The 23705-nt window shown below is 44.0% G+C and overlaps 1 protein-coding gene across 1 annotated transcript in view; it reads left to right on the forward strand.

Moving 5' to 3' along the window:
• The window catches only part of LOC126298398 (uncharacterized), a 257404-nt gene that overhangs the window by 57308 nt on the left and 176391 nt on the right, over nucleotides 1-23705 (forward strand). The window contains exon 3 of the mRNA XM_049989711.1: nucleotides 8065-8377. Within this exon, the coding sequence (XP_049845668.1) occupies nucleotides 8065-8377 (313 nt within the window). The remainder of the gene's footprint in view (nucleotides 1-8064; nucleotides 8378-23705) is intronic.

Consider the following 23705-nt stretch of genomic DNA (forward strand, 5'->3'; position numbering starts at 1 on the left):
AACAAGCTTGGAAAAACTAACTTTATTGAACCCTCTAACACAGGCAATGAAACAGCAGTAATAACGAATTACACATTACCTAACATTCATCTGAAGTATGAGGAAAGACCATGGTGGTTATGGTTAAGTAAACGAATACGGTTATCTCACTCAGTACCCAATCACACATACTCGCTTGACTTTAATTGCCAAAATCAGTGATTACTCCACTCAAACAATTCAAGGAGAATAGGTCAAAAGATAATTAAGTAGAAGCCTAAGCTCTGTGTTCCGCGCAAACACATATTACTGGTAATCTAATCCCCCCTCCACAATGCATGAGCGAAATCTAACCGTCCTAACACTTGTAACTGACTGAGAACTTCGAATTGCACCCTGTTCTCACCATAGCAGGTTCAATGATTGCGGCTGCTTATGACCCGATGCTCCTACAACTCATCCCATCAGTTCGTTTCCGAGTGGCATATGCAAATAGGCTGTTATCCTGGTATGTCTCCACAAACTATTGTCGCTGATAGTCTGATACCACTACACCGCCCAGTGGAGTATCAAGGCAAGCTGTTGCTCACCAAAAACTTCCTAGTCCCAGATACGATCAACTGCTCTCTAGAAAGCAGACTGTACTCTAAGACATCTCGCTGTGGAATAAGAAAGACTCGCTCTGCATGGCTCGCCGCCTATGCTCAGAGTAGCGCGTTCTTTCAACCATTACGGTCAATAAAGAGGCATTCGCTAGCCGCTGCTCCCAGTCAAAAGAAATGATAATAATATTTAACTCCCAGCAGCGTAGTCAGCACAGTAGAGCCAATGGAACATGCTCCCACCTGAAGAAGATGAGCCCCTAGAATCAACTCACACCACAGGGATGAAATTAAAACCCAAACATAATACTGTAAGTGCTCTAAGCTTTCACGAGACTGTGGAAAAGATGTTATCTGTCCTGACACTCACAGCAGCATTCCTAAAGGTCATGCTTTTTACAGAACAAAGTTCTCCGGCGTCCCTTCGCCCGGTTGAGCGCCACTGAAAGATCATTTTTATTACTCAGAGGGTCTCTATACGTTGTTCAGTCCCTTTTAAAGAAAAGTCTTCAGGGTATGGGCTGTATGATACAGGTGGGAGCCACAGTACCGTAGTAGAGGCCCGGCCAGGCTCAGGTGCATCCCAGGCTCACACGCTCAGCCTTCTAGATTCCCAAACGGGAATCCCATTGTAAATTCCTCTCTTTCCACCAGTATGGGAGATTTTATAAGTATATTTATACGATATACAAATCAATTGTCTCGTGACGACTTGAGTAAATGAAAATTTCTAGGGCTGCCAGATATGTCAGATGGTTAAAATCCTACAAGATTTCAATCGAATATTCATTGGTCATTGTCATCTAGTAACTGACGGGATGTTATATCGAGTAACTGATGGCATTAGAACGTGTTGGTAACACTGATATCTAGGCTGATGACCATTGAAGGAGCAATACTCACAATATCTGAAAGCAATCCCTCCACTGACTAGAAAGCACCATAAAGGTAGTAATTATCCAACAACTACAGCAAACACTGATAACATTTTGATGATAAGGAGAAAACTTTATAAGAACCATTTGGTAAGGTGGAAAGGCCAATGTGTAATTCCCTCAATAGTTCATGTAGGTGCCTTAGTGTAGCAAATATTATCAAACAGGACTCTTATATGTGATAAAATCAAAGGAATATCTATGATACTCAAAATCAGAAAATTGCTGTCAAGATGAATCACAGATGGTATTATTTTCACAAAACTAATCCATTATTAACTATGAGTAACTTTCTCATAGTTATGATTTAAAGAGTTAATTCATAACCTACCCGTAACTATTTGTTTCAAAACAATTACCGTCTTTTCAAAACCTAGTCTGCTAATATTTAAAACTAGACAATAATGTGCCCATGCAATCTCAGGCTCAATTTCCTGTGTGTTTATTAATTTGAGACAAACAAATCTTTGTAAAATTGACTTTTGCTTGAGTGTCTTAGTGTGTTTCTTTGTCAAGCAATACCTAGCGAAATAACTTAGTGGTTAGCACACTGGACTCGCATTCGGAGGGACCATGGTTCCCATCTTCGTCTGAACATTGAGATTTAGGCTTTCTGTGATTTCCCTAAATCGCTGAAGGCAAATTCCGGAATGGATCCCTTGAAAGGGCACGGCATTTCCTTACGCATCCGTCCTAACTCTCAGCTTGTGTAACGTCTATAATGACCTCGTTGTCTACTGGACGTTAAACACAAATCTTATTGCCTTCTTCAATCAAGCAGTCCATGGTCATTGTGCTGGCACCTAACAACTTTAGTAGCTTGGGTTTAGCATGAGCATGTGGAATGGAAACTGTGTGTGTTGAGTGTTGCACTCGGATAAGCGGTGACCACACTGGGTCAAATCATGTGTTTAACAGCCCTGATATTGACAGACCATCTGCATATGTAGTCATGAGAAAAGTATTGAATGACTTTCCAGCAGAAACTGAAATGCTATACAACAGATTCCTTCCTGGCGTCTAATGATCTTAACTGTTTTACCGTCCCAGATACACTATAGGGGGAATGGTGCTGCAGTCCTCTACCGTAAACGAGTTTTTGAAAGCTAGGTTTAGAATTTCGGCGCTCTGTTTATCATCATCCGTTACATTACCCGTACTGTTCAGGAAGAAAATGTATTGAATTAGTTGTAGCGTTAACAGATTTTACGTACGACCAAAAATTTTTTGGGTTATTTTTAGAATCTTCAGATAAAATATTGCTTTCGAATTCTTTAAAAGAATTTCTCATTGACCTTTTGACAGCTGCTTTCATTTCGCATAATTTCTGTTTGTCAGCGAGGGAGTGACTACGTTTAATACGACTGTGCTAAATTCTTTGCTTTCTAAGCAACTTCCTGATATGTTTGTTGAACCAAGGTTGATCCTTTCACTCCCCTATAATTTTACTAGGCACATATTTCTCTAGCACGTGGTGGACAATGACTTTAAAATCCGACCAAAGATGCTCAATATCTTTGTGTCCCGCGGTGAATGTTTGGAGCTGACTATGAAGATACTACAATGAAATGAATACCTCTAGTTGGATACAGGCGCTGATATAAGTCAACGGGGATAGTTGACATTTGTGCTCCTACTGGGACTCGAATCCGGGATCTCCTGCTTACATAGCAGACGCTCTATCCATTTGAGCAACCGAGGACACAGAGGATAGTGCGACTGCAGAAGTTTATCTCTGGCACGCCTCCTTTGAGACCCACGTTCCCAACTTCTTGCCCCGCACTATATTCATAGTGCCGCTGCCCATTATACTCTTTAGTCCGGACTTTTTGCCGATTCCCGTAAGAGTTCGGGCACTGTTTGTGCATCCTCACAGAAGAAGATGGTCAAACGGCCGGTGAGCCTTAACTGTATGTATAGATGAAGATATTAATTAATGACACTTTTATTTGCTTTCACAAAAAAGAAAACTCTACGCTGTTTCTTTGTTTGTTTTTTTTTAAACTTCCACTGACATAGAAACCACAATGACACTTTAGCCGCTAATACCTTCTTCTAGATTAACTTCCTCAAAAAGATGTGTCTGTTTGTCTCCACGATATCTAATACGTTCCCATCTCGAGTTTGTTTTTTAACCAATTGCTCAAGGTTGCCTGTTGAGAACGTTCCTAGAATAACTGCACACGAGTCTTTGCTTCTGCCCCCTGTGATAAACGTGTAGTCCTGTCAATGGACGCCAGATTAAAGCCTCCACCTATAACTAATGGATAATTTGGATATTGGTTTCCTATTTACTTAAGATTTTCCCTGAAACGTTCTGAGACGTTTGTTGTGGATGCTGGTGGTCTATGAAAACATCCTAATACAATGATCACTCCTTGTCTGATTGACAGCTTTATCCAGACTATTTCACATTCCGAGCCAGTATCTATCTCAACTGTATTTAAACAGTTTTTAACGGCAATGAACACACCACCTCCCATAGCATCAGTCCTATCCTTCCTAAATATTGTCCAATCCGAGTTCAAAATTTCACTGATATTTATGTCTGACTTCAACCACCTTTCGGTACCTAATACAATACTGAAATTACTACTGTTTATTTCGGAGAGTAACCCGGGTATCTTGCTACAGACACTTCGACAATTTAGTAACACGAGAGTTAGCATATTTAAATCCTTTGGACTGACCTGTTTTTACAGTTGGCACACCCACATTAGTGTCATGAATTGGTAATTTTTCAGGCCAACTGTGTATTTTCCGTGGGGAGGGACCTAATCTAAAAAAAAAAAAACATATGCGAGCCGCAAGTACTGTGCTACCCATGTAAGTGCTTCCTGTGTCTAGTGCACCCCTGATCTATCGAGGGGCGTCCTACAATCTTCCACTCAAAAGCATAGATCGAGGAATCTACAACCATTTTAGTCATAGAGTCGATGTAGCCTTTGGTTTGGATTCTCCAATCGACTCCAAACCAGAGGATCCCGGTCCACCCTGGGTACGATGCTGCAAATCGTCAGCATGGCTTATACTCCTCGAAAGACGGAGGCCGCTTTCCCCAATTTAGCCAGCCGTCGAAAGGACACAAGGATTTGTGTCCCTGACGACTGACATCGTTGATGCCGACATGCGCAACAGTGTGTAGCTGGATGCACCCCGCACGCTCGATAGCCGCCGGAAGGACCTCTTCCATATACCAGACAAGGCCACCAGAAAGCATACCGAGGTAACGTTGGACTTCTTCCCCGCCCCAGCCACTATGTTCCTGAGGGGCTCCATGACCCGCCTAACGTTGGAGCTCCCGATAACTAATCAACCCCTATCCCCACTGGCCTGTTCGGATCTTGTTGAAGGAGCAGCCACTATCCTGGCAGATGGTGCATTGTGATCCGACTCAGCCCCCCCCCCCCCCCCCCCCCGCAGCATCAGATGGCACACTGAATCTATTGGCCGAGTGCATGGGATTTGGCAGGAACCTGCGTCCCCTATGCAGCGTTCGCCTTGAGGCTCGAGACCTCGACACAGTGAGCCAATCACAAAGAGGTGAGAGTGGGCCGGCCGGCTGAGTCGCGCCTGAGGTCGGCTCAATGAAAGAGAGTTGTCACATCCCCCCTGCACATCTATTACAGCAGAGGGTTGCCGCAGGCACCCCAACCACACCGCACGTCAAGGTAGCACTCTGTAGCCTATTGACTGTGGCCAACAAAGCTTCCAGCTGTGTTAGGACTGTGGCTAACACCTCCCGCATCCGCACACCACAGACACAGTCCCTCTCCATCTAGCTAATATGTGATTTACTGTAAGAAAATTAAGGAAACCTACTGCCACACAAGGTTAACAGCTACACTCCAATTCATAGAAAGGACACTCAACAATGAAAAGCAATGAAAATGTATGGTAGAAGCTAGATCTGGTGCTTTTTTCCTGCTAATGGATACGTATCTACTAATACTAAAGAAGAAAACAGTGACCTGCAGTAAACTGGTAGGGGCTATCTAGTGAACAGTAATTAAACAGTAACCTGCGTTAAGCTACACCCACTGATTATCCCTCGTATTTATAATTTTCGAGACCTGTACATCGCTAATCGTGCAAATATCAGGTAATATGTATAGGTGACGAGGATGGTATCAGGAAAGTCCCTAATTATACACTAGAGGCCATTAAAATTGCTACACCAAGAAGAAATTCAGATGATAAACGGGACAAATATATTATTCTAGAACTGACATTTGATTACATTTTCACGCAATTTGGGTGCATGGATCCTGAGAAATCAGTACCCAGAACAACCACCTCTCACCGTTCAAATGGCTCTGAGCACTATGAGACTTAATTTCTGAGGTCATTAGTCCCCTAGAACTTAGAACTAGTTAAACCTAACTAACCTAAGGACATCACACACATCCATGCCCGAGGCAGGATTCGAACCAGAGACCGTAACGGTCACTCAGTTCCAGACTCTAGCGCCTAGAACAGCAAGGCCACTCCGGCCGGCACTCTGACCGTAATAAAGACCTTGATACGCTTGGGCATTGAGGCGAACAGAGCTTGGATGGCGCGTACAGGTGCAGCTGTCCATGCAGTTTCAACACAGTTCATCAAGAGTAGTGACTGGCGTATTGTGACGAGCCATTTGCTCGGTTTTCAGTTGGTGAGAGATCTGGAGAATGTGCTGGCCAGGGCAGCAGACGAACATTTACTGTGCCGGCCGCGGTGGTCTCGCGGTTCTAGGCGCGCAGTCCGGAACCGTGCGACTGCTACGGTCGCAGGTTCGAATCCTGCCTCTGGCATGGATGTGTGTGATGTCCTTAGGTTGGTTAGGTTTAAGTAGTTCTAAGTTCTAGGGGACTAATGACCACAGCAGTTGAGTCCCATAGTGCTCAGAGCCATTTTTGAACATTTTATGTATCCAGAAAGGCCCGTTCAGTACCAGCAACATGCGATCGTGCATTATCCTGCTGAAATGCAGGGTTTCGTAGGGATCCAATGAAGAGTAGAGCTACGGGCCGTAACACATCTGAAATGTAACTTCCACTGTTCAAAGTGCCGTCAATGCGAACAAGAGATGACAGAGACGTGTAGCCAACGGCACCCCATGCGATCACGCCGGGTGATACGCCAGTATGGCGATGACGAATACACGCTTCCAATGTGCATTCACTTCGATGTCGCCAAACACGAATGCGACCATCATGATGCTGTAAACAGAACCTGGATTCATCCGAAAGCATGACGTTTTGCCATTCGTGCACCAAGGTTCGTCGTTGAGTACACCATCGCTAGCGCTCCTGTCTGTGATGCAGCGTCAAGGGTAACCGCAGCCATGATCTCCAAGCTGATAGTCCATGCTGTTGCAAACGTCGTCGAAATGTTCGTGCAGATGGTTGTTGTCTTGCAAACGTCTCCATCTGTTTACTCAGGGATCGAGACGTGGCTGCACGATCCGTTACAGCCACAAGGATAAGATGCCTGTCATGGTGACTGCTAGTGATACGAGGCCGTATTACCCTCCTGAACCCACCGATTCCATATTCTAACAATCATTGTATCTCGACCAACGCGAGCAGCAATGTCGCGATACGATACACCGCAATTGCGATAGGCTACAAACCGACCTTTACCAAAGTCGGAAACGTGATGGCACGAATTTCTCCTCCTTACGCGAGGCATCACAACAACGTTGCACCAAGCAATGCCGGTCAACTGCTGTTTGTGTATGAGAAATACGTTGGAAACTTTCCTCATGTCAGCACGTTGTAGGAGTCGCCACCGGCGCCAACCTAGTGGGAATGCTCTGAAAAGCTAATCATTTGCATATCACAGCATCTTCTTCCTGTTGGTTAAATTTCGCGTCTGTAGCACGTCATCGTCGTGGTGTAGCAATTTTAATAGACAGTAGTGTAGCTTAGTTAATATTCTTAATTATATTTTTTTTATCTAATACATCAGTTGTCCTTAAAATACGATGAATGATACTGATTCACTTTCTTTACCTTGAAATGAGCACTAGTATTTGAAGTTATTTTTCATACTTTCTTGATTTTTCATGCAATTGCCGAATTCTGTCCCTATTCTTTTAGCTCATGGGGACACGCTTTTCAGCGGAATGCATTTGGAATGAGCTTACTTTTATAAATCCATTACAGTCATTATTTTTTTTCCTGCATATTCTGACTACCCAAACGTGTATGTGTGTGTGTGTATGTGTTTGTGTGTGTGTGTGTGTGTGTGTTTTGGCAAAAGCGCGGTGTATATTTCCTGGTTAATTAGTTTTTGTCATCGTCAGTCAGCTGCCGTTGTTAAATGATGTCTACATTCCTCCTGTTGAAAGCACAGTAATGTTTAGCTTTTATAATACGTAGTTGTAAGGGAAAAGTTAGTATCTAGTCATTCCTCACAGTTCTCAAAATAGTATCATAAATGGAACTGCTTTAAATATTTATGATACATTACCTTCTTGAAAGTGCTATCACGAGAAACTACTATTGCAAGATTGTATATTGACCTCATAGATCGGGACATAATGTAGTCTCTTTTTTTCACAGGAGAGCTATGACCACAAATCCTTCGACATCTGGAGTTTCAAGCGTGCACTGCTGTCGTCATTGCTGCAGGCTGTAAAGGCCATCAAGGGCGGCATAATTGCACTTAAGGGCCAGCTAATTAAGGCAAAGGGAAACGTCATTGAGGCAAAGGGACGTTTCCTGGCTGCCAAGGGTGAAGCCATCTCAGAATTCGGTAAACATGTGGCGACCAAGGCATTACTGGAAGGGGAACATGAGGACGAACATCCACACAGCCATAGCAGCGCACCCAGCGGACCTCCCAGCGGCTACGCTGTTGAGACTGTACACTCAGGTCAGTGAATACTTATATGTACCAAAGTGACGAGCTAGTACCTTATTTGCTATCCATTCTGTCAATTAAGTCATTTTATTGCAGTTGTGATTAGAACGAAAAAAGCCTTTATTATATCTTGCTCTTGCCGGTTCTGTTAAATACACTCCTGGAAATTCAAATAAGAACACCGTGAATTCATTGTCCCAGGAAGGGGAAACTTTATTGACACATTCCTGGGGTCAGATACATCACATGATCACACTGACAGAACCACAGGCACATAGACACAGGCAACAGAGCATGCACAATGTCGGCACTAGTACAGTGTATATCCACCTTTCGCAGCAATGCAGGCTGCTATTCTCCCATGGAGACGATCGTAGAGATGCTGGATGTAGTCCCGTGGAACGAATTGCCATGCCATTTCCACCTGGCGCCTCAGTTGGACCAGCGTTCGTGCTGGACGTGCAGACCGCGTGAGACGACGCTTCATCCAGTCCCAAACATGCTCAATGGGGGACAGATCCGGAGATCTTGCTGGCCAGGGTAGTTGACTTACACATTCTAGAGCACGTTGGGTGGCACGGGATACATGCGGACGTGCATTGTCCTGTTGGAACAGCAAGTTCCCTTGCCGGTCTAGGAATGGTAGAACGATGGGTGCGATGACGGTTTGGATGTACCGTGCACTATTCAGTGTCCCCTCGACGATCACCAGAGGTGTACGGCCAGTGTAGGAGATCGCTCCCCACACCATGATGACGGGTGTTGGCCCTGTGTGCCTCGGTCGTATGCAGTCCTGATTGTGGCGCTCACCTGCACGGCGCCAAACACGCATACGACCATCATTGGCACCAAGGCAGAAGCGACTCTCATCGCTGAAGACGACACGTCTCCATTCGTCCCTTCATTCACGCCTGTCGCGACACCACTGGAGGCGGGCTGCACGATGTTGGGGCGTGAGCGGAAGACGGGTCTAACGGTGTGCGGGAGCGTAGCCCAGCTTCATGGATACGCTTGCGAATGGTCCTAGCCGATACACCAGGAGCAACAGTGTCCCTAATTTGCTGGGAAGTGGCGGTGCGGTCCCCTACGGCACTGCGTAGGATCCTACGGTCTTGGCGTGCATCCGTGCGTCGCTGCGGTCCGGTCCTAGGTCGAAGGGCACGTGCACCTTCCGCCGACCACCGGCGACAACATCGATGTACTGTGGAGACCTCACGCCCCACGTGTTGAGCAATTCGGCGGTACGTCCACCCGCCCTCCCGCATGCCCACTATACGCCGTCGCTCAAAGTCCGTCAGCTGCACATACGGTTCACGTCCACGCTGTCGCGGCATGCTACCAGTGTTAAAGACTGCGATGGAGCTCCGTATGCCACGGCAAACTGGCTGACACTGACGGCGGCGGTGCACAAATGCTGCGCAGCTAGCGCCATTCGACGGCCAACACCGCGGTTCCTGGTGTGTCCGCTGTGCCGTGCGTGTGATCATTGCTTGTATAGCCCTCTCGCAGTGTCCGGAGCAAGTATGGTGGGTCTGACACACCGGTGTCAATGTGTTCTTTTTTCCATTTCCAGGAGTGTATAAGCTGCTGATTACGGGTTTAAGGAGATTAAACATCTAAGGCTATCAGTCTGCTATTCACCCTCAAGGACCCGAATCAGCGTACCCCATCCGTTTATGTATAGATCAAACTCTATCTACAAGTGTGAGAAAGTTTTCTAAATGTTTACGATGCCTATATCTGAGGCAAAAAAAGGATACCAGACCGTTATTCAACTTGTGGGATGTGGGAAACCGCCTAAAAGCCATATCCAGAGTGACTGGAACACCGGATTTCGTCGTTAATCCACTGGGCAAATTCTAATCAGGCTGCTGTACCTACCCCACTCGGCAGCTGTCGCTTTGACTCATACGGTTACCACAGCGTTTATTAAATGTTCGATAGCGGCGTATTACAAGTGGTATGTTTCATTTTGCCAATATTGTACGTGTCAGGGTGAATGAAGGAAAACGATCGTACAGTCATTTAGTTGACCCCAAAGTTGGCGACTTACGTGTAGATGAGGATGAATTCATGAGGATACAACAACAACCAGACTCCTAGTGGAAAAAATCTCCGGCGCGACCGGGAATCGAACCTGAGTCCGTTTCATGGCAGTTAGGTGCGGTGACCAATCAGATAAGGAGCCGCCTTGTCAGGGTCAAAAGCTCTGTAATAAAATGAAAGTAATTTCAATGCAAAACCCAAAGTGAGTTTCATACAAACACTTACTCAGTCTTCTATAAGGTAGAACAAATAGTTCTACCTTGGCAGAGCAACTAGACCACCACCATAAAATGACTACAGCAGACACAGAGAAGAAAACCAAAATAGTAAGCAATAAAAAAGTTTTCTTAACCAAAAATAAAATGACCACATCCTTAAAAGAGCCAGGTACTAAACCACTAGATTCAACCTAGCTAACAGTATTCTTTTTAAAATTAGCATAGCGCACAGAACAGTACTAAACATGACCACACAATTTTCATTCTCACCTTGTCACATCTCCCCCTCCGATAACTTTCTGTCTATCCTCTTCTTGTGAAATTTAAAATTTTCCTGACGAATTGAACTTTCAGACAATTTTCAGACGTACAGTGATCGCCGCTTAATACATCACAAGATATTTCAACTGGGCACCTTCCAATCATCTTCAGGTGCTGCGAGTATTCCTCGCATGTATCAAAATAAAGTTGACAGACGGACCATACATCCCAGCGGCAGTGCCCTCTCTGATGGCGGAACTTAGTTGTCCCCTGCATTACAGCTCGCCGCGGCCGGGGCACACTATGTCGTCTTCAATTAGAGCAAATTGTGCAGGTCACCTGGTTCCATGCACTGTCCAATAGGTAGCCGCTATCTTGGTTCGCCAGCTTTTCCGTCGGGCGTATTTCCAAGGATTCTGTGACAATGCAGTCCCAAGAAGATACTGCTGTGGTCAGAATCATAGTTTTATCATGCTTCGTTGACTGTCCAGCGGAAATACAGTGTTCGGCAACCGCGGACATGCTCAGTTGCAAAAGGCGAGTGCAACGTTGATGTTCAGTGCAGCGTTCTTCCGCAGTGCGTGTCGTCTCTCCTATGTAAGCCATACAACATGACAAGGTATTTTGTAAATTACGGTCTTCCGGAATAAAGCTGTCCTTCACTGATCCCAAGATGTCTGCAATCTCAGATGGTGGGCGGAAAATCACTTTCACCTGAAATTTACGGAAACAGGAAAGATGCTTTGCTGCGTTTCTTGGATGTCTTGGTTGGACGAAAGAATGAATGGTCTCTGAGGTATTCAGTTTATATCAGGCACACGCATACTGATTTGTATTTGCAGGCTTCAAATTTGGATAACTCGTCGCAAACCAAGTGCATTCTTCCAACACTCTTACAAAGAGCTCACAGTGTCTGATATAGTTTGCCTAAAGAGCTCGCCACTTAAAGACACTGTTGACAAAAAGTGGATATCCCACCCTGCAGATCAACAGGGCACTGTTAGACCAAGTATCAGGAAGTGGATAAACAGGAGAACATGACGGCAAAATCTTTCGGTTTTCTTCCTTTTGTTGGCAACATTTCGTTTAAAATAGCGAGAATCCTCTCTAAATCTCAGGGGAAAGTGATTTTCCGTCCACCATCTTAGATTTCTGAGCTTTTTGGCTCAGTGAAGGACGACTTGTTATTGTAGAGGGTCGGAATTTAGAAAATATGTTTTCAATATGATATCGCTTACATAGGACCGACCACAAGTATTGCGAAAAAACGTTGGGCTGGATATTAACGTTGCATTCACCTTTTGCAACCAAGAAAGACCGCAACCCCCGAACACTGTATTTCTAATGGAAACTGAATGGCGTATCATAAAACAATGATCCTGACCACAGCAATACCCTCTTGGGACTCCATTATTACAGAATCCGTAGAAATGCGCCTGGCGGAAAACCTGATGAACCGTGCCGCCATAGCGCATACCAGTTGGATAGTACATAGAACCGCATCACCTCCACTATTCAAATCGATGGTGACAGAGTGCACCAACGGCCGCGGCGAGCGGTAATGCACATTACAGCTGAATTTCCGGGTTCCACCAGTAAGGGCACTGACACCGGGAAGTGTGGTCTGTATGTCAACTTGATTTTGAGGCATGTACGGAATATTCGCAGGTCGCTACATATTGCGAAACGGAGCAAGTATTGGGCAGTCTTTCGTGGCTCATCTGAAGATGACTTACAGGTAGCCTGTTTAAATATCGTGGGGTCTACTAAACGACGCCCGGCTATAATCCTGAAATTTGTTTGAATATCATCTTCCTTTCAGCCCTCCCGTGTCCCCTACAAACCACGTCCAAATCGCCACCCCACTCAATCTTTTTCCTCAAATCCCCTCCAAAAGTGAATCCTTAATACCACTCCTAACATCACTGCTGTAACTTTCACCACGTGTTAAAAATCAGCCTCTCCCTGCACACGCACAACTGTACACACACACACACACACACACACACACACACACACACACACACACACACACTCTTCTCTGTGTGTGTGTGTGTGTGTGTGTGTGTGTGTGTGTGTGTGTGTGTGTGTGTGGGAGAGAGAGAGAAGTAAACCTCTAAGAAACTGCATTGCACTTACAAATACTGCATTCGCACAAAATATTGGAACACCGAGCAGCACTACACAACACAGTAATAAGGGCAAATCAGAAACATCTACTTTGACTTTGTGCGTAATATGACCTGTGAACTGAAACACCACCGTGGAGCCTTCATCAGTAAAGCTAAACGCATCCGGGGGTAGCTCCCTTAACCTTCAGTACACTTAAGACTAGAAAAATCGAATAATTTTTATAGCAGCTGATGTGGTAAGTGGACTTCCAAACAAACTAATCTAAGGAATTCACTTAGATGTGTGTGCGACGTAGCTTAACAGAAGCACGGTTGGTTGACATACTGGCACACCTAGGTTCGTACTAAGCTACATTATGCCTCATCAACATAATAATAATGGGGGCCGACGCATTCTTAAGTCATACCTTACAACCCGCGCTGAGGACGAACTAATGACGTAACAAGTCATTGTGAACCAAGGATTCCGTATTTTCCGGTGCCACTACACGCGAACAGTCTCAAGACAAAAAGAAATTTAGAAAGGTAGATAGTTGACTGCATTCTGCGCATTCTGTAGTAAGCTGCTCAGTAACATGCAAGCGCGAATGTATAATGCCATCTCTGTCTCATTTAGGACGAAATTAGAGTAGGGTTAAAAATTTTGCAGTAACATTTATCGTGAGAAACGTCAAGATGTGTGCAGAATTTAAAAAAAAAATCGTCTTCTTTTCTTGTGCCTTTCTGGTGCATCTACGCGATGGCAGCATGGTTAGGAGTGGATTTGTCATGGTTAATTTAAGGCGTGGCCGGAAGCTCTTCCTGTCCCTCCGCCCTCCCCGACCCCTCTCTCCCTGAGATGGTATAAGTATATCCCAATGTCCGCGTGTAAGGAAAACCAGCTAAAAACGCATTCAGGCTGTTCAGCACACAGGCTCTCGTTGTTAATCCGGATTCGATCCGACGTCAGCCCTCCTGCCCGAATCGTGTAAGCGGCTTGTTAACACACACTTCTGGGAGGATTGAAATGTGAAAAGAAACAGAAATCATATTTGTCTGAATACATTAATTACAAACACAGCAGTACTTTCGGGCCATCAGACTTAAGTCATGGCAGTTATGAAGCATGACCCTACAATACTGTGTTGCAATATGAAGTATCACAGATACGGTTTACAGATTCTATTCTCGACCGGAAAACTAAAAGAGACTTCATTTGATTCTTACAGCGCTTAATGTTAGGGGCGAAAGCACGTAGAGCTGGAGAGAAGTGGCAAGTGGCCTAGTATGTGCATATGAATTACAAATGGCAGCGTGGTTAGCAGTACATCCAAAGAAAGCTAACACAACACACTTTTGTCAACTCTGTCCCTCTCGGTCCTGGCAGTGGAATAATTTTAAAAATGTCTCCATATCCAAAAGCCCGAGATGTACAAGGGTTTTGCAGGAAGTAAGGTCCGAACCGTAGCAAAATGGAAACCACAGCAAGTTTTATTTGCAACAGTCAGCTACACCTTGCTACTTGAAGGAAATGGGTAACAGTTACTTCACGTTTGGTTGCACAGAATCAGGCGAAATCTCTCGACGGGCATGCATACTTGGCGTAACACACAATTATCAAGACGTCTATATGCTGATGTGGCAAAAGTCATGGGATATCTCATAACATCGTGTTGGTCCTCCTTTTTCCCGGCGTAGTGAAGGAACTAGATATGTCATGGACTCAACAAGCCCCCTGCAGAACTAGTGAGCCATGCTGCGTCTATAGCCATCCATAAGTGCGAAACTGTTGACAGCGCATGATTTTGTGCACTATTCCACCTCTCGATAATGTCCCATAAATGTTCGATGGGCTTCACGTCGGGCAATCTGGGTGTGCAAATCGTTCGCTCGTATTATCCAGAATGTTCTTCAAAATTTGTTGCGAACAGTTGTGGCCTAGGAACATGACATCGTTGTTTGGGAACATGAATCCCATGAATGGGTGTAAATAGTCTCTAAGCAGTCGAACATAACAATTTCCAGTCAGTTATCGGTTGAGCTGGACGAGAGGACCCAGTCCACTCTATGCAGACACAGTCCACTCCATTATGGAGTCACCATGAGCTTGCACAGTGCCTTGTTGACAACCTGGATCCATGGCTTCAAGGAGTCTGCGCCACACTCGAGCCCTACCATCAGCTCTTACCAACTAAAATCGGGAATCAGCTGATCAGGCCGGACTTTTCCAGTCACTTAGAGTCCCACCTGTATGGTCACGAGCCCAGAAGAGTAGCTACAGGCGATGTCATGCTGTTAACAGAGACACTCGCTTCAGTCGTCTGCTGCCATAGCCCACTAGCGCCATATTTCGCCACACTGTACTAACGAATACGTTCGTCCTACGTCTCACAATGATTTATGCGGTTATTTCACGCAGCGTTGCTTGTTTGTTAGCACTAACAACTCTACGTAAATGCCACTGCTCTCGGTCGTTAAGTGAAGGCCATCGGCCACTGCGTTGTCTGCGGTGAGAGGCAATGCCTGAAATTTGGTATTCTCGGCGCAAACGTGACACAGATCTCGGAATATGGGATGCTCTAATGATTTCGAAATCGAATGTTCTATGCGACTAGCTCCAACTCACTTACCGCGTTCCGAATCTGTTAATTCCTGTCGTGCGGCCATAATCACGTCGAAAACCTGAGTAGAAATGACAGTTCGGCAAATGCACAGCCTTTTATACCTTGCTTACGCGATATCACAGCTATCTGCATACTGCTATCCCATGACCGTTTTTTATCTCCGTTACGCACTCACTGTGGGCTCAGAACTGCGAAGTGCAACGTGAAGCTCTCGACAGGCATAATAGAAACACTGCCCAACGAGTCTGTGTAACGATTCATGGGATTTTCACCGTGAATTCCATTTCGTGACCAACTTACTTTCTGGATACCCCTCGTATTGCCAATATCGTTCTTCAGTTTCGATGGGGTTATATGCCCGCGGGGTATTCGGGCGCTAGCACACTGGGTCCAGAGGAGGAGGATGAATTAGAAGCGTCCGAGGGCCAGGGCGGGGCGCAACTGGTGTTGGGCAGTAGCAGGCAGGCAATCGCACGTGAGACAATGTGAGGCGGTCAATAGGCGCCCGGTGCGTCACTAATGGAGCGCGCGCCTCCTTTGATGGCAACCCGCGCCACAGCCGATTGACTTCAGCACAGCCGTCTATAAAGCACGATGAGCAGCTGCCTCGCCTGCGCCTGGATGAGGGACTTCCGCCTATTCCACTCGGCCACTTGTCATATCCTTGTTGTACGACTAATACACCCATAACTAAGCTTGCTACTGTGGATATAAAACAGAGATCCGTTTTATTGGTGATAATTGTGTCATAGGCGTTAGGCGATACTTCTAGGAGTATTTCCCTGCTTACTTTTCGTCTTCCAATGTTTGAGACGTTATCAGAGCCTTTAACTACCCAAAAAGCTCTTACAGTATCAAACAAGTTCAGCAAACTGAAAAGTTTATATAAGTATTCACACAAATGTCGGTCGGTGACGTCATCAGACTGCTGCCTAAGATCGCAGAGTCACGCCAATGTACAATATGTTATTGTGGTTGTAGTGGGGAAGTGTTGGTGCTGTTTGTTATATTTATCACTAAGGCCTACATCTTGTGTAACTTTAATCCTTCTTTGCTGTCACAGTTGTTTTTGTACTTCTGAGTTTCTGTGGGCTCTCTGTACATCCCAGCTTGTAGTGATTAGATCTTGATGAAACCACAGTATCAGATAAACGCATTTGATGGTTCCCTTGTCACTTTACCTGATCCGATACTGCTGATTTATCTCTATTACCCATGTAACAATAGCTCTTGTTTTAGTTAAGGCGGGTGTTAATGTTTTTTTTTTATAGTTCTTTGGTGCACCTGAGAGCAAGTGCAAGCGGTTTTGTATACTTATGATGTAGCAAACAGCGGACATAGGTCCTTGAAAGTGTTCAAATATTCGGACACCGTTCTTGTTGGCTTAAGCACTGTATCAATTCCGCGTTTTCTGAGTACTTTGCTGATACGGTCTGTGATAGCTGTGACAGTTTATACAGATGAAAGGAAAGCTTTCATTAGAAGCTCTACACCTTTTAGGATGTAGTGCCCTATTTCTCATTTTTTTAATAGTAGCCGTTTCTTCTGAAGGCAGCTCGGTGTCCAACTGATTCGTAGATTCTTCTGTACTGGTCCACCATTGTTTTCATAATTCCTCTTTTCCGGGTGGGATCGTGACTTAAATTTTTGTTAAGAAATCTATCTGTGTCAGTGGTCTTTACATAGTTTTTTGCTCTAAAGTTCTGTCATCTTTTCTACGTACCTGTACATCCAAAAATTGAATTTCATCTTTCTCAAAAAAATGTTTCAAATGGTTCTAAGCACTATGGGACTTAGCATCTGAGGTCATCAGTCCCCTAGACGTAGAACTACGTAAAACTAAATAACCTAAGGACATCACACACATCCATGCTCGAGGCACGATTCGAATCTGCGACCGTAGCAGCCGCATGGTTCCGGACTGAAGTGCCTAGAACCGCTCGGCCACAGCGGACGGCTCACGTTTCTCGTTTCTATAGTGAAATTAATATTACAATTAATGTTATTTAGATGACTTGAAATTCTGAGAGTTGTTTTCTCCATGAGTCCATATAAATGGCATCTGAAGGGCCGCTTCTTCAAACTTTGCCACATTAAAATTCGCTACAACTGTGATGAGTGGGTTCCCTACAGCCAAACCATCAGTTTGCTCATAGAATTTGCTGTTCCATTGAAAGTAAGTTGATGTGAGATTGTGTAAAGGGATCTATCATATTCTTGGCAAAAATGCTTTCCAGCTCTGACATCAAGTCATTAAAAAGAACCACATTAAATAGTGATACGATATAATTACAGACCATAATGTCACTTGAACTCACCCTGAAGGATTTGAGTTTTTCGATAAATTGACCAGAATTTTTAATATAAGTGTCATATTTTTCTATAAATCATTGTAGGAGAAAGACTAGATGTTTGGCAGTAGCATAGATCAATCAATAGCGCTAACAATTAGTCTGAATGGCTTTCTAGGCTTGAGAATTCTGTTTTAAGTACTCCATTTGCTTCCATTTTGCTCTTAAGTGCTAATTTTCCGACTTCAGCTTCCTGAAACGCAGCGATTCGGCTTTTATGGAAGGGAAAGTGAAAGAATTTCAGAAACGTTCCCAAAAACAAAAGACAAAAAACGAAATTTAGTTTTTCCTGAGGTATAAAAAAGCTGCCGTGACATTTCGATACGCACTTAACGTTCTTTTCAGATCATTGCAAACATGCATTTCCTAGCAGAGACAGACCACAGGAGTCTGATACACGGTTAACAGCAAATATTACCAGAACCATTAAGGAAATTAAGTAAGATGTATGTTTAATATTTGTCAGTAATTAGGAGTATTGACAATGGTAGTGATGTTTATAGCTGTCAAGAATTTAACGTTCTTCCCACATAGGACAGGCTTTAGCCAGTGCAATCTCTTTTAAGGCAACTGCAAACAAGCGTTCGTAGTAAAGAAGAGACCAGGCAGAATGAGTCTATTAAGCACTTTCCAGAATCAATCTCATAAGTAGTTTACGTGAAATATTTTCAGAACTACTGAGGAAATGAAAACCAGACAATTAATAAATATTAGAAAGTAATTAGCCGTATTTTGAATGCTGACAGTTGTTTTATCTACTAGAGAACCGAGATCTTTCCTGGAAATGTGTACAGATGGCCAAGCAAAGTATGTGTCTGACAAACAGGGATGTCCTGTGTCATGATGTGCGTCGAAAGAACGAAAACAAAGCTATTTGCGTAACCGGAAGTAATAAAGTACACAGCATGAACCTGAACATCTTATATTCCATTGTACTCTTGTCTTTGAACAAGAAAGATGGAACAATAAGGAACAAAAAACCACTGCACACATTGCACTTCAAATTGTTCCTAATTTCATTTGTGTTTTTCCGGGTATGACCTTTGTTACGTCATTCTGTGCAGCGATATGATGGTAGTTTACTATGAGACTTACCTCAAGTAAAATTTTGAATTTTCTCGTTATCAAGGACAGGAATTGCCACATTCATTAGTTTCAATGTAGTGCAGCTTAAAATCATGGATACTGGGTGCTATCTTCAGTGGTTCCGCACATTATTAAGTTATATAGCTTAGGTAATATTCACAGTCTACACCTGAAAATTGCTCGTAAAATCAACAATGTGCAGTAGCTATCGAAACTTTCTGAGGCTATTTAACAATGGAACGTCTCATTGACCATTTTACGTTTACCATAAGACCCAACTAAATGGCTGAAAACACATTTGACGTTGAATATGGAGAAAGGGAGAATGACAGTGCAGAAGAAAATACATAAATAATTCGTAGTACAATAGCTAAACAATCGGATCTACTCCCAGTAAGTTCTTTATAATATTAGATGAATATTTTAGGGGAGTCACTTAGTTTGCAAATGCCTTCACATATGACCTATCACACAGAGTGAACCAGAACTCGATCGATAAACGTTTAGTTTTCGTATAAGGGATCCACGGTTTCGCGGGTATGCGATACGTGTATTTATTTCCATTCGTTTTGTCGGGGTGGACTAGCGGTTTTAGGTGCTACAGTCTAGAACCGCTACGGTCGCAGGTTCGAATCCTGCCTCGGGTATGGATGTGTGTGATGTCCTTAGGTTAGATAGGTTTAAGTAGTTCTAATTTCTACGGGACTGATGCCCTCAGAAGTTAAGTCCCATAGTGCTCAGAGCCATTTGAACCGGTACCGCTTGGTTCGGTATAGGATTCTGTCTTCTGGCAGTGTTGGTTGTGAGTTAACAGCGATACGGGTAGGTTCACTGATGAAGAGTTGGCCGGTATACACCTCGTTTATGGGTTCACTGAAAGCAATGGAAGAACGGCACAACGACCCTACGCTGAGCTGTTAACCGCAGCGACGGCAAACGCATCACATCGCTTTTGCAGTTGGCGGTTGTATAACTCTGTGTTTTGTGTTGTACGTTGTGATTATCGCATGTTGCAGCCTTCTTCAGTGTTGTGACGATATTTTCACAGAAACATGGATTGCTACAGAAACAAACCGAACAAATAATTATTACATTATTACTCTGTTACGAGCCGCAGGAGACCGTGGATCCTTTACACCAAAATATTCAGCTGGTACCCTTGAATGATCTCTGAAAGTTTTAGGGTTCATCCTGCACATCAATAGAACACTATAAATATAATGGGTTTGACTTGGGTATAGAGAAATTATTAAAATATTAGAAGAATATTTCTAATACCTTTGAAAATATGTAATTAACATCAGGGAAATTTTTTATAGATAATAACCGATTACTGATGACCGCATGCAAGAGGAAGAAAAATGTACAGATAAAATAAAATGAAATAGTTCAGTTAGTCTGGAATTTATTGAATTCTTTCCCTTGTAATTATGGAAATATGCAAGGAAAATATTGCAAGCCACCAGTATTCTATCAAAGTCCCAAGTGCACTTAGATCTCTGAGTTTGAGTCGTGATTGAAACCGTATTTCGCTACAGTAGATGAATGGGATGTCGGATTGCTTGTAACCTGAGACCTTCATCCCACATAAAGGTGATGTAGATACATATTTAACAGGGTCCATCACCGATAGCAGCTGATTAGAAATAAATACCGATGACATTAATTTCTTAATAGTTGTCTTACATTTCTGTGGATGAACGCCACTCTGCGGTAAATTTTAGACCCACAGAACGTAAACTGTATACTTACCTTTCTGCCGGCCGCGGTGGTCTAGCGGTTCTAGGCGCGCAGTTCGGAACCGTGCGACTGCTACGGTCGCAGGTTCGAATCCTGCCTCGGGCATGGATGTGTGTGATGTCCTTAGGTTGGTTAGGTTTAAGTAGTTCTAAGTTCTAGGGGACTAATGACCACAGTAGTTGAGTCCCATAGTGCTCAGAGCCATTTGAACCATTTTTGAACTTACCTTTCTTGAGAAATGCTCTATCTTTAACAAAAAGATCTGAACACGACTATTACCTACGATATGCAGAGCCGAAGAGAAGTAAGAAAGCCTGGGGTTTACCGTCACATTAAGACGGGGCACAAGCTCGGATAGGGCAGGGAAAGCGGCTGTCCCATATCAAGTGAATCATCTCGGCATTTGACTTAGATGATTTAGAGATTTTGTGGAAAACCTAAAACCTAAATCTTAATAACCTGATAGAGATTAGAAGCATCTCCTCCCGAATACCAGATCAGTGCCCTACGACTGCCATTTCTCTCTGTCCCCAGTTCCTGAGCCACAGTTGCAAGAGGTATTCTACTGAATCGTGATAGCGGTGTAGATCAAGCGCTGGTAGCAAAACAAGACAGCCAAATTATCATTCCTTCGTTTCTACCTTTCTGAGCTAATTACAACTCCAATACTTCCAGCAAAAAGAACATCGGCTATTACAGTAGTTCCTAACGTTTCGTAGACCATTCTCCGTGAGTGCAGTTAGACGTTAGCTAGTACCCCCGCCCTCACCCGTCCGGCAAGCCGCGAGGTCTAACGCGCTGCTCTCCCGATCGGGAAGGCGTGCCGGGTTAATGTCGAGGTCCGATGTGCCGGCCAGCCTGTTAGTGGTTTTTAAGGTGGTTTTCTACCTGCCTCGGCGAATGCGGATGGGGTGACGCTCGTCTGGTATGTGACGTTAGCGAAGTGGGGGGGGGGGGGGGGGGACCACACAATAAACCTGGCTTCGGTTTGGGCCGGCGGTGGGATGGGTTGCCTGCTGTGGCCTGTTGTAGGGTTCTGAACCACTTAGGGCTACGACGGCACGAAGCCTCTACATCATTTCTAGGTCCCCGGTTTAATACACACACACACACAATACACTCCCCCGTCCTTTCCGCCTCTACTGCCTGTTGCCCCCACCCCTCCCTCACATTATCACCAACTTTAGCACCTTTAAACTGTGGAATGAAAGACTTTTCTTGGAACACTTTTATTTTTAAAGTGGTGAAAGATGAATGATATTTAGTTTGTGCGTGTGCGAGCGAGAGCGCCTGTGTGTGTGTGTGTGTGTGTGTGTGTGTGTGTGTGTGTGTGTGTGTGCGTGTGAGTATGTTAAAATCAATGAAGAAGGCATTGGTGGTGTATAGCAAAAGCTACTCTAAACTCCTTCTCAGGTAAGAAATCTAACTGTCCACAGAGAGGATACACACTTCTCACAAAAATACTTATCCTGCATTACAACTCTCGACCGCAGCACTTGCTTGACCTGCACACTATAACCGAATTTAAATTCAACCAAGTTAAAATGTGTGCTCTATACTTACTGTTCGTAAATCGCATGATCGCTGCACTCCTTACTTCCCAACTGGTAGATATAGGAATACTTCAGGCTGTTAATGTTTTGCGTCTGACCACAGACACTAATAGTAGGAATAATAATAATAATACTGTGTACAGCACTATTGTAGCCCTTATTTAGTTTCTGCTGTGTCATGTTCTCAATTAATTCAGTTATCTATTTCGATGCGAGTAATGTGGCAATTTCTGGACTACTGCAGGTGCTATCTACAACTTGGAGAAGATATTTTAGTGAGATATTCAGCATTTGTTATGTGTATGTCTCACTTTTATTATCAGCAATGTACGGGACTAACCAACCACTACATGTGTGTGTAGTGGGTGGACGATCTGAGGAACCTGTAACCTCCACTGCATTAATGCTACTAATCGAGAAAAAGTAATTATTGGTAATTTATATAATCATTATTAGAGTCTTACTGAACTGTGATAATTGTGATGATCTTCTAAAAATAATTTAGTTTCGTGACTGAAACAGAATGGAATCGTTTAATTTTTGCCCCTCGGAAAATTTCATTCTATCCCTCAGGGGGTAAATTCCTCCAGGTTGGGAACCACTTGGGTAGTAGGAATTTGTCAACTGTCAGCAAGGGCTATTAGACTTCGAGTACATTCACTTCAAGGTATACTGCTACAAACATGACAATTAAGGAACCAATATCTGCAGTCTGATGATAGAAACATTATTGACACATCAGGTCTGATGCTGACCCATGAAAGAGAAGAAGTGACGTTCATTTTACGTAGAGGTAAAGGGCAAAACATTTTGTGAGATAAATTTAACTGCATTTAGTTACCTTCAAATGTTAGAAACTACACCAGACTAAGTTAAATACACCCTTCATGCCACAGACCTGCAGTTTATCCATGATGACGTGCAAGATCTGACGAAACAGGATACACGTGCTGTTGGTTGCCTTTGGCTACACACCTGCACCGTGAAACACAATGGAGGCCTGCCGTAAGAAGTAAAACAGGTATCACTACTCTTACGCCATTGGGCGCTGATGACCACGGTGTTTAGCGCCCGAAAACCTCAAACCACACACTCTTATGTCATAGTTCAAGAAAGCTGTTGGCTCTAATAAACAATATAACGAAGCTTGATGAAGTATGATCACGTTCACTAATCTCAACAGCTCACCCGTTCCCATAACGTGACAGTGAATAGTTATTCATTATTGTAAAGGGGCCATCAAAGTTTCAGTTTGAGGGCGCTGTACAGCATATATGCAACCCAGCGCAATTCCGATGGGACTGTATGAGCACCGACATGCTGCCAAGGTGCTGGTGGGGCCTTCGAATG

Source organism: Schistocerca gregaria, chromosome X (assembly GCF_023897955.1).
Source record: "Schistocerca gregaria isolate iqSchGreg1 chromosome X, iqSchGreg1.2, whole genome shotgun sequence".
NCBI lineage: Eukaryota > Metazoa > Arthropoda > Insecta > Orthoptera > Acrididae > Schistocerca > Schistocerca gregaria.